We start from the raw sequence: 12,152 nt of genomic DNA, 5'->3' as shown, positions 1-12,152 counted from the left end.
AACAGAACTCATTCTTCAAGTAAATGATAAACATTTCGACAAATTACTAATAGCGGTTTCAGAAGCCCTACAACACAATTTACAGGTCTAAAGACATGTTGGCTTTGAGATTTTCCATGTTTTGCAAGATGAGTAAGAAGAACAACAATAGAGAAAAGGTAACAAAAATCATGAAATAAGTGAAAGTTTTAAACTTAGTACAACAATAGAGAGAAAAAAAGACTTTGCCTATATAAACTACAATTATACCAAGCCAACTTGAATCACGCAATCCATGCAGAAAAATGACGAGCTTCCTGTTTGACGAGAAAGTTGATTATTCGAGTCAAATGACCAAAATATCCATATAATTTGATTAAAGCAAAATAACAAATAAAGAGTACGTTTGGTATCACTGGTTAGACCATTTAAAATTAAGAATTAGTATTGAAATTGTAATTGTAATTCTAATTCTAATTAAATTCAAATCTCAATATAACTTTGTAATTCTCGATTTCCCTCTTCCTAGCTCAGAATCACAAAAATACTGTTTACAACACCGTTCCCAGGTTGAACCAATATCTTAATAATGTAAACAATGATTTCATGGGAGGGTCACATGAGAACAAAAATAAAGAAAGAACAAGAAAACAGTTAGGGACATTCTTATCCTTTGGATTGGGGGAGAGGAAAGATGAAGTAGTACCTTTTATACACCATCTCTAGAGACTGAATTTTCAATAATTTCCTTTCTCAACTGATCAATACGAGCTCTCATAGCAGAGTTTTCCTTTTCAGCCTAAAAGAGAAGGATCATAAAATATGTTCATTATACAGCCTAGTAGAAGGCTCACATTACTAAAGAGAGTAAAGACGCAAGAAATGATCTGATCACATCGTTTTAAAATAAATCCCCAAAGGCTTCTTCATCAACATCAAATTGACTGAGATGCTTTACTAATTCTCCATGTAATTATAGAAACCATGAAAAATTCTTTTTTGCCCACACCCACGTCGCGCCTATATGGAAATACATAGGTATTTGGATCCGGATGAGAAACTGTCACTAAATTTGAGAATCCATGTGAAGAGCCCCATTTTTTGGAAGAAGGTTTGCTATTTTAGTTAAATGACTAAAATATCGTTTGGATTTAATAATTTAAAATGTTATAAAATTAAAGTAAGGGTATTTTAGTAATTTAGTTGACGATGGAATAAGGGGTTATTTGGATTAAAGCCAAATAACTCTTCATCAAACAAGGCCTAAGTTCAGTTTTCAAATGTGAACCATCTGGTGTTTCCAAATGAAGTTGAGCTAAATTGGAAAATTAGGGAATCTTACTTAGCTTGATATGCATCTTCATGAACTAACTTTTCATATTCCCAAAAAAATCATTTTTAGATTAGTAGTTCTAGACAATGTTCTGAGAAACCGGTTTCCAGGATTCTTTTAACTCCAAAGGTAAGAAATATTAAGAAGTTAACTGATATCTGTTCAACTGAACCCTTCTAGTTGATAAGAATATGCAAATTTGCTTATTACACAAACTTGTACCTTCTCTAGCATGTCTGTCAAGTTTTCAATCTCATCCTCCTTGGCTTTTGATAGATCAAGCCAAACATCACTGATGCTAGGAGTCCTGCAATCAAGTGGAGGAGTAGTTAGTTAAGCCATGTTAAGCAACATTTCCTCTCGAAATAAATATCAAAGACACAATAGGATGGTCTGCGAAGCAGGGGATTATAACGTTTATTTTATGGTTTTAGGCAATTCCTTTCTCAACTCCTCTAGATTATGTTACCTCATCTCCTTCTTTGAATCTATCTCATTTCAATTATAAACCCTAACCTAAATATAAGAAGTGTCACATAATATGTTAAGGGTTGTTTTGTTACCAACTATTTTATTGAAAAATCTACATTTGTTATGCTTGCTAAAAAATACAATAATCTAAAACATAATCTGATTATGATCGCGAAAAAATCTCAATACCAACACCAAGTGAAGCAACAAAAACTACACTATAATCTGGATTATGGTCCAAAAACTAATCTCATTATGATTGAACAAATCTTATATCAAGCGCTTTTAGTTTTAACTTGAGACGGTTTTTGAAAGAGATCGTGATTGTGACAAAATACTAATTTCCAAATAGGCTCAATATATCCCTACTATTGTTACATATTCCTAGGTCAAATAGCATCCTCAACTGTGCAGATAAAACAAATCTTGGAACATGTCAGATGCTTACATTTCAGAAGACAGAGAGTCCAGACTATGTTGTTGGACAAGTTGTTCAACAGTGTCAAGAATGGTATAAGCCTGCAAGTTCATAGGGGACCAAAGCACAACAAAAGGCTAAATTAGAATGTAAAATAACTAATATCTGAAGCAGGTGGTGTTGTTATAGTATGTCCAGAGACAGTCCTGGTTTCCACGAACAAACTGCTTAAACATATAGTAACCAAGAATCAGACAACATAATGCAAACCTGCTGTTAAGTTAGAAAAGTTTAACTTTCCTAACTTAATGAGAAAATGATATGCAATATGAATGGAAACTATACAAGCCCTCCATTGGGAGATTAATGTCTCATTAAAGTGGAAGGAAGATACTTCGATCGACTCTGAGTGAGAAGTGATAGGAAACCATTATCTATTATTTCTCTCTCTACGGGTGGATTGATGAGGAAATGAAAAGGCATATTTGGATGCTCATGGGTGAAAGTAAGGAATAGAATAGTATGGAGCATGGACTAAACCATAATTTGATCCAATCCAATTTTCATTCATGAAATGTTTTAGCGTATGATTGATTGTGCATTCAGCTTTTCTTTAACAATAAATTCTCTTTCAATGATTTCACTATTTGGTGATTAATTCAAGCATTCCCTTTCGCGAACAGGGTTTATTTCCTGAAGAAGGCTAGCACGATAACTCACAGCCATGAGCCCCACTTAAAATAATGATGTTCTTAGTGGGAAGAACCCGAGACCTCATCTTCTTAGGCAAAGACTATTTCCACTTGAACTACCTTGGTGAGTTTTACTTCAAGCATTTTAACTGCTTTCTTATTGCTAAAGAGATATTGCTGTCTATGAAGTTATATTAACAATTTATCATGTGATAAGAGAGGCTTACCTTTGTCTCAAGACATGTGGTTTCAAATTCATCCTGTAAAATCAAATCAAACATAATTTATTGGTATGAAAGAATGGAATGCACAAATAAAAATCATGCACGAAAAAACATGTTTAGATGCACTATACTTTACAAAGAAAGAACAATGAATGAGCATGTTGAGAATTATAACTAATTGAAAATAAAGAAGAGAAATATAAGCAAGAGATACGAATATCTACCTCTATATTTCCATGCAAGGAAGAAATGACCTGAAAAATAGACAGAAAACAATTAGTAGTTTTAAGTAGACTAGCAAAACACGTAATTGTGTGCTCTAGAAGAACATCCACAGATTAGTGTTAGTTTAAGTACATCAATAGACTGATTTTGAAACTAAATCAAATCCCAAGCAATTTTAAATGTCGTAACTGCATCTTAACCCTGATGAAATCTTCTCCCAACAATAGACCTATTTAGAAATACCCAATGGTGTTTTTGTTTCTCATTATTCAAGTTTTTTTTCTATCTGTCTCCATATCTTCATTCAGTAGTATCTTTGTAAAAGAAACAGCTATATTACCTAAGAAAAAATCATTTCTGAAAGTACTCATTTCCAAACTAAGCTCAATGTTAACACAAAATTCATCCAAGGGAACATATATTCAACTTTTCATTTGATCCATCTCAATAGCAAATAGGTTTCATATTAACATTCTTCATAGATTATCCAAACTCGAAGGACCTGTTTGGAATTTGTGTGAAAAAATTAGTGGAATATGGTTTCTGATAATTTGTGGAGAAGATGGTTGATGTAATGTAAATTAATGGATAAGAGAAAAGAATGATAGCCAAAGCGCACAAAATGCTGTGAGAAGTGTCCCTAACAAGAAGACCAAGATGTCTGGTATGATGTCAATAAATGAGGCTCTACATTTTAGGTCATAATGAAAGTATCTTTGCTATTGCTTCATTAAGATATATTTTACAGCATGGTCAATTTTTTAAGGTTTACTTTGCTTGAGTCATATAGGTAAAGTACCTCATTAACATTTTATTTGTAAAAACAAATGTAAATAGACAACAGATATGAATATCAAATTGAGAACACCCATAAAAAATACCTCAACAAGTACTCTATAAATACGCCGTTGCTCAGGTTGACTAAAATTTGAGAATATTTTGGAGAAATCCTGTGGAAAGATCAGACAATAAATTACAAAGCTTCTTCAGTACAAAACACACACAAAAAAAGCATATACAAGAAAATCTACTATCATGTCGAACAGGAAACTAACAACCATTCAATTCAACCTTGTAAGCTTTTTACCTTCAAAAGAAGTAGAAAATGTAAATTGCAATGATTTGATCTGGGGGAAATTATTGAGTGTGACCATTAATGTAGAAGCATATGGTATAAGAAGTGTAAATAAAGACCCTGGAAATTTCTGGAAAAAATTAAGCATATGGAGTATGGACCACAAGCATATTCAAATTTCGAAAGATGCACAACAAATTGAAGATGACATACAACCTCTCCTGCAACCTGCTTCCTGACCCAAACTAACAACTAAGAATTTTAAGAGCAAAGTAATAAGAGCGTAAAATAAGATATGAAAACAAACAAAAAGAGTTGAACCCTAAATTTCAGAGGCAAGAAACATTGTCCTGTATGCAGTATACTACTTTACCACTTCATCCATAAATCTTAAAGCTCTAAAGAAACATTTGGTCAAGAAAAGAGGCAAGATAGTCTTTCTCCATGAATTAGGCTATCTGTCACTTCAAATCTTAAAGCTTAAAATATCAACATCAGCTATGAAAATTGGGTAATTGCTAGATCAAGAAGAAACTCAAAATTGTCTTAATGTGAAACACAATAAGACCTGAAAGGAAGAAACAGGCATAAACCCAATAAATCAAGAGGTCAGCATATCAATTCACATACATGAATGAAATGATAAAAAGATGTTACAAATACAACAGCTTGATTACCTCTTGCGAACATGATGTTAACAAAGACCGCATACACAATTTAAAAAATTTCTTCAATTTGAACTGACGCAACCCAGGAAGAGGGCGTTGTTGATCGGTTGTCTCCATTAAGTCTGAAAATTAAAAGACCCACTTTACAAAGAAAAAGCGGAAGACCAAAGAAGTGATTTTTGTTCTTTTGGTTTTGCAAATTCAATCACTCATATCATTCATTTTGTAAAAGTGAAACAAATTGAATCAATCGAACCTCTTCCGTCGTCTTGAGAGATCAGGAATCTGGGTTATGGACCTTCACCGTCTTGAGAGATTAAGCGACCGAAAGCTCCGGCCGGGCCTCCGTCGTCTTCAGGCTGTTGTAGTAAGAAAGGAGGGAAAATGCGAAGGGGGTAGTGTCCGGATGAGTCCTTTTAATTTGAAAAACAAAATATCAATTATAAATAATTTATCAAAAATCACAAAATCATTCTAAATTATATTATTTCAAATCATCTACTCAAATATATTTATTTTTAAAAATAATATTATTTCTAATCATTTTTACCAAAAATAAATAAATAAACTCATTTTTTAATTATTTTTACTAATTAAGATTATTGAAAAATAACATACTAATTATTTATATATCACTCAACCAAACTTAATATTTAGTTTAATTTATATAGGTAATTTTTAATTACGGTTATATTTTTATTTAAAACATTTTAAATTAAAGTAAAGTATGTGTTATGATAGTTAAGGATGACAATTAAAATTATCAGACAATAATTGAGTCGAACCAATTAGATGGATTATTCCGCTTTGACCAGGATTAGGACAGATTCAGACAAATCCAAACGATGTTGTCTGAGTATCGGGACGAAGATGATAATTTTTTTCGCCCCAAATACATTCCATTATAATAAATAAATATATTTATTTGATTATAATTATTTTAAAAGAACTAAAATTTACACAATCTAAGCTAATTAAGTGATTAAAATAATTAATAATAAAAATAAATAAATATCATGATTTTTCTGTCCCTCAAATCCTCTCTTCTCTTCTTTTTATAATTTTTTTTTTCTTTTTATATGTTCATTAAAAATATTTACTTGTAAAAATTTGAAAAACAATTTGAATATTAAGTACACATTGTGGAATCTCCGTTTTTAATCACAATGAGAATAGTATATAATAAAATTCTTGTAGGAATTGGGGTGGGGGATAGTAAAGATTCGGGGAGATCAGAAACCACTTCAAACATCCTTAATACTAGTTTTCTACATTTAGAAAAATGAACTTTTTTTTATATAATTAATTAAAATACATCTGGCTTATTTAAAAATTAAAATGGGAATTTCAAATCTATAAATTAACTTAAAAACACATTTTTTTCTTTCAAATGAGAGTAACACCCCATTAAAAGTAAATAAAACATTTGTTATGTAGATGTCTTGTCCAATTCATCTTGACCAATGTCAATTAATAAAAGAGAGCTCTTTTTCTTATAATTTTAAATAAAAAGTTAATTCTTATTCATAGTACTACATATAGGTAATTGTAAAGACATATTTAGCAAAATTGAGATTAATTCATCAAATTTCTTTTGAGTCAAATATTCTATTTTCATTACACAACACTTGTCAAGTTTTGAGTTGATATTGCCTTTGGAGACTCCTGTTTTAGAGATCACTTGACTAAAAATCTATATATAAAGCTTCTATATTTAAAAATACATATGCATTCAATCTCTAATCTTTACATAATTAAGAAGCAATGAAGTCTACTATAATGATCATTATGATGCTTCTCTTCCACTTATCATATGTATATTGCTCCAATGATCATGACACATCCATTAGAAAGGTAAGATTGTTTTAAATAATTATATTTCACTCTTCTTAAAACTCTAAATTAAAGTAAAAAGGTTATATTAATTGCGGGATTATTATACTAACTTTTTTAAATTACAAAAATAAAAATTTAAACTTTTAAATAATGATTGTGTAACATAGTAACTCATTTTTTGTTTTGATGACCAATTAAGATATTATTCTCCAATTTTGTTATACATCTTCAATAGTTCTTTATTTTTATTCAAAATTTTGGGTATTTTTTATATTTTCTATTAGATATCATTCGGCAGAAATAAGATTCAGAATTTGAAATTAATGTGAGATTAAAAGTATTTAGAGTGAACTTGAATAATAAAGTAAATATTTTATCAAATAATGAATCTAGAAGAAATTAGGAAATTAGACGATAATTTAATCTTATTTTATTAAAAACAAATATCGGATTAGTTTGAATCCACCGTAACCTTAACGTAGATTCGTCTCTCATTTACGTGGATTATTTAAAAAATATAATTCAAAATTCATATTTTTTTAAACATTCAAATCATTCAATTTATTAATTAAAATATTAAAATATCCTTATTTTATTTCTACAAAATTTAAATTTTAAATTCAAATAGACAACGTTATAATAATTCAATCCGATAAAAAACCCAAATAACATATATTTAATTAAACAATATTTAAAAAAAAAAATCAGTAAAACTCCTAATAACCAACATCAATCAAACCCTAAATTATTGTTTTTTAGTAATATTATTTTTGTAAAATTAACATTTTGATGATAATATTAATGAATGGCAGCCATATATTATCTACATGGGTGAAAAGCCAGAAGTATTATTCAGTCACACAACAGCAAAGAATCAACATCATAGTCTACTATCTGAAGTCATTGGAGAGTAATTAAAAAAACAACACTTTTTAATCCCTTACACCTTATATTATATACTCATACAACATTTATTTTATTAAAATTTATTCGGCAGTGCGAGTATTGCGGCCGAATCGACAATCTATAACTATAGAAGAAGCTTTAATGGATTCGCCGCAAACCTACTCCCTCATGAAGCAAAACGATTAATGGGTTGGTTTTACATTCTTATATAAGTTATTTGATACTAAAAATAGTCTTTAAATTTGATGTTTTTTTGGAAAATAGAAAAGGGAAATGTGGTATCAGTTTTTCCAAGTAAGGTGAGAAAACTTCACACAACAAGATCATGGGATTTTCTCGGAATGCCTTTATCTGCCACAAGGAACAAGAAAATCGAGAGCAAACTTGTTATTGGCCTCCTAGATACTGGTATAAGAAAAAAAATTAGGGTTTAAATTGATATTTTAAAATAATCTTATTTGATCATTTGTTGACATTTATTTTATTTGTTATTGCAGGAGTATGGTTAGATTCACCTAGTTTTGATGATACTGGTTATGGACCTCCACCATCTAAATGGAAGGGAGATTGCACAAAAGGTCCACACTTTAGTGGATGCAACAAGTAATCTTCTCTCCATTTATATTATTTACCAAAAATTATACAAATGTTTTTTTTTAAGATATGAGTTTATTTAATAGAATAATATACTACGACTCTCCTAGGTAAATCTTAACATTTTGAGTGATAATTGAATTTTTTATAAATCATAACATTTTTAGTGATAATTGAATCTTTGACTTTTAAAAAAACAAAAAAACAAACTATTAGAGTTAATGTTAGAGGTGGTTATATATATAAACCCTAGTTTATCCGGTAGAATGGTGAAATGCGAAGAGGATAAATGAATCAAAGATCTTACCTAAAGTAATTCTTTTTTAGAGTAACTTCGAAGTTCAGTTAAGTTTTGAATGAGCACTCGAAGGCTCTCTTTCTCAACTTGACTTTGTTAGCAAACTTATCTGCTTGAATTGTCTATTTTGAATATTGATTGATTCCTTACTATTCCCATAATGAATCTTCAGTTTGTATCTCTTCATTTTTTTTAAGATTCAGATATAATATTTTTCCTCATTAATTTATTTTGAATTGGATCTTTTGACTCAACTATATTCCAGTTTTAGAGGGAATAAAATGTTGATGGGAGATGATTTTGAGTTGATATTTTATTTTGAAAATATTTTAAAGGTATTAATATATAATGATAATATATATTTTTAAATAAAATGTTTTAATATTTTGATTAATGAATTGAGTGATATAATTCTTAAGAGGAATATATAAAATATTAATTTTATAAAAAAACAAAAATATCTTACTTTTTGTGTTATTTCTGCAGTAAAATTATTGGTGCCTCATATTTCAACCTAGATAAGATAGACGGTAAAACCGACGTTCTAAGCCCATCCGACACAAATGGGCACGGAACACACACATCATCAACCGCAGTTGGTGTGGCAGTCCCCGGAGCTAGTCTATACGGGCTGGCAAAAGGGACTGCACGCGGTGGGGCAAACTCGGCTCGTCTAGCCATGTACAAGGTTTGTTGGGAAATGGGTTGTAGTGACATGGACATTTTGGCCGGTTTCGATTCGGCTATAGACGATGGAGTAGACATCATATCGGTTTCGCTTGGAGCCGATGATTCGGCAAATTTCATGGAAGATTCCATTGCCATTGGATCTTTCCATGCAATGAAGAAAGGAATATTGACTTCTTGTTCAGCAGGAAATTCAGGACCTGATTTATCTACTGTTCAAAATGTGGCTCCTTGGGTTGTGACAGTTGGTGCTTCTAGTATTGATAGAAAGTTCAAGACTGATGTTAAATTGGGCAATGGAAAATTGATTTCTGTAAGTAATTAAATTAATTAATATATATGTTTTTTTAATTCTATTAATTTAATTATCTATATGTTCAAATTATATTTAATTGATTATTCTTTGTAGGGAACTTCTATCAACACATTCTCCCCTAATAAACAAATGTACCCTTTGACTAATGGAGTAGATTCAGCTGACAAGAGTAGCTCATTTCAGGGTTTGAATGTGAGGTAAAAATCTTTGTGTCATCAATATTTAGGTTAACATCTCTAAAATAATGTCCCCAAAATTTGGACAATTTGGACATTTTTTTTTGTAGATATATTCAAAACATATCTCATGTCCATTGAAAGAATCATCTTTTTAGGTATATCGAACTAGGTAATCCATAAATAGGGTTAATCTTTCGGGTGACACGAAAATTGTAAAATGACGAGCATTATTGCAAAATCTCAAGAGATTTTATTTTATGAAGTGCGGCTCTAGAATAATGCAACATGTGCATTAGCATAACTAACAAATTCAATCTTAAAATATATTTTTTTTGTTAATTTTAATTTCAAAGATTTTCAAAACTTTGGTTGCATATTTATAGATTTTTTCTTCCACTATATTGCAGTGCTTGTGACGATAAATCATTGAGTCGGTTTAAGGTGATGGGTAAGATAGTGCATTGCCTTGGCAATAACGGGTTTCAACCTTCAACCATCCAAGCCATAGGAGGTACCGGAACAATCTTGTCTGATGATCCAACGAGAAACCTAGCCGCAAGCTACTCGGGGCCAGCATCTGTGGTTAGCGATAGAGATGGAAGAATAATTGACAATTATATCAACACAACAAAAAATGCAAAGGCTGTAATATACAAGTCAAAAACTAGTTCTATGGATGCACCTTTTGTAGCTTCATTCTCATCAAGAGGACCTCAAACCATCACTCCAAGCATTCTTAAAGTACTAAATTTTATCCACTTTTTTTCCATATTTCTTTTCACTATATGTTAAACAAATACGTTGTCTTGTTTTTGTGACAGCCCGATTTGGCGGCGCCTGGAATCAGCATATTGGCGGGATATTCTCCTGTGGCATCCGTTAGCGGAAATTCTGATGACAAGAGAACAACTTTGTATAACATTGTATCAGGAACATCGATGGCTTGTCCTCATGTCTCTGGTGCGGCTGCATATGTTAAGTCTTTTCATCCCAAATGGTCACCCGCTGCGATCAAATCTGCTCTTATGACGACGGGTATATTATCTCGTACCCACCCTCAAAAATGTTTTTAATATTGTCCTATGATCTTGTTAGAGTTATTTTTGGATTCTATTCAATTTTTAACAAATATTTTTATCATGTTATTATCAAATTATTCATTTCATCTAAAATAGTTATATTTAAATTTTAAATAAAATTGACATTTTAATAAATAAAACAATTAAAATTTTAAATAACTTATTTTTTATCAAATAATTTTTTTTGGGATAAAACACTCCAATAATCAATATCGAGCTTTAAATCAAAGTTTGTAACTCATAAAATCTATATTTATTTCTACAGAATTATTTTATGAGAAGATCGTGATTTTGTGACAAAAGTATCTTCAATTAATTTTAAATAATTTATTATCAAACTAACAATCTTCATTCAATCATATCATTAACTTATAACCAAAATATTATGTAAAAAAAATTATTTTTTCAATGTGTAGTTTTACCTAAATAATCTTATTTTATTTGAAATGATCGCTTGATTATTTGAATAACCCTAGATCAAACCAGGCCTAATTAAGTATGAATACCACTTTTTATTCTTATGAGAAAACTATCATGGTGTTACATAATCATCTTTATTTTCATTTGAATAAAAGGTTGAGTTTAAAATTTTATTTTATTTTTTTGCAGCAACCCGGATGAAAGTTAGACCAGAGGAGACTGAGCTAGGAGCCGGTTCGGGTCAAATAAACCCGACAAAAGCAGTGGATCCGGGTTTGATATATGACTTAAAAGAGAGTTCTTACATAAGTTTTCTATGCAAAGAAGGCTACAATAGCACATCTCTAATGATGCTAACAGGCAATTCAAAGGATGCCATCAGTTGTTCTAATTACAAAGCAAAAGGGTCAGATGGGCTCAACTATCCATCAATGCATTTTCAAGTTCCATTGGATATGAGTTCTTTTTCGAGTTCTTCGAAATTCTCGGCTGTTTTCTATCGAAAAGTGACTAATGTTGGGGATAAAAATGCAATGTACAAAGCGAAAGTCGAATCGACTAAAGGGCTAAATGTGAAAGTTGAGCCAGACACTTTGAAGTTTAATAAGGTTAATCAGAAGAAGTCTTTTAAAGTTGTGGTTCAAGGGATGCTTGAAAAGAATGATTTTATGAAAGTTGCTTCTTTGGTTTGGACTGATTCTCAACATTTTGTTACAAGTCCGGTTGTTGTTTCTAGACAGTTACCATTTTGA

The 12,152-nt window shown here is 30.6% G+C and overlaps 2 protein-coding genes across 2 annotated transcripts; one reads left to right on the top strand and one right to left on the bottom strand.

The window, feature by feature from the left end:
• Positions 1–5,490, bottom strand: LOC124942366. Its single transcript, XM_047482854.1, has 9 exons — positions 5,342–5,490; positions 5,095–5,207; positions 4,224–4,292; positions 3,342–3,371; positions 3,121–3,153; positions 2,232–2,302; positions 1,535–1,619; positions 686–778; positions 1–296 (listed from the first exon to the last, which is right to left on the bottom strand). The coding sequence occupies exons 2-8, from the start codon at positions 5,200–5,202 to the stop codon at positions 689–691; spliced, it is 486 nt and encodes a 161-aa protein (XP_047338810.1). The 5' UTR covers positions 5,203–5,207; positions 5,342–5,490; the 3' UTR covers positions 1–296; positions 686–688.
• A 2,216-nt stretch (positions 5,491–7,706) lies between these two features.
• On the top strand, positions 7,707–12,152 carry LOC124943058 (subtilisin-like protease SBT4.15; the record flags this gene model as incomplete). Its single annotated transcript, XM_047483624.1, has 9 exons — positions 7,707–7,831; positions 7,919–8,016; positions 8,092–8,235; positions 8,325–8,430; positions 9,206–9,719; positions 9,816–9,919; positions 10,309–10,642; positions 10,723–10,936; positions 11,590–12,152. Coding segments are annotated over 9 exons (2,202 nt in total), but the record flags the coding sequence as incomplete, so codon positions are not given.

Source organism: Impatiens glandulifera, chromosome 6, assembly GCF_907164915.1.
Source record: "Impatiens glandulifera chromosome 6, dImpGla2.1, whole genome shotgun sequence".
Taxonomy (NCBI): Eukaryota; Viridiplantae; Streptophyta; class Magnoliopsida; order Ericales; family Balsaminaceae; genus Impatiens; species Impatiens glandulifera.
This window is presented reverse-complemented; position numbering and strand designations above follow the sequence as displayed.

Excerpts from the sequence above, each read along its gene's own strand:
- LOC124942366 (XM_047482854.1), bottom strand. The coding sequence starts at position 5,202 with ATGGAGACAACCGATCAACAACGCCCTCTTCCTGGGTTGCGTCAGTTC. Across the intron at positions 4,293-5,094 it reads TAACATCATGTTCGCAAGAG|GATTTCTCCAAAATATTCTC; the intron begins GTAATCAAGCTG and ends ATCTTTCCACAG. Across the intron at positions 1,620-2,231 it reads GACTCTCTGTCTTCTGAAAT|GACTCCTAGCATCAGTGATG; the intron begins GTAAGCATCTGA and ends ACTTGATTGCAG.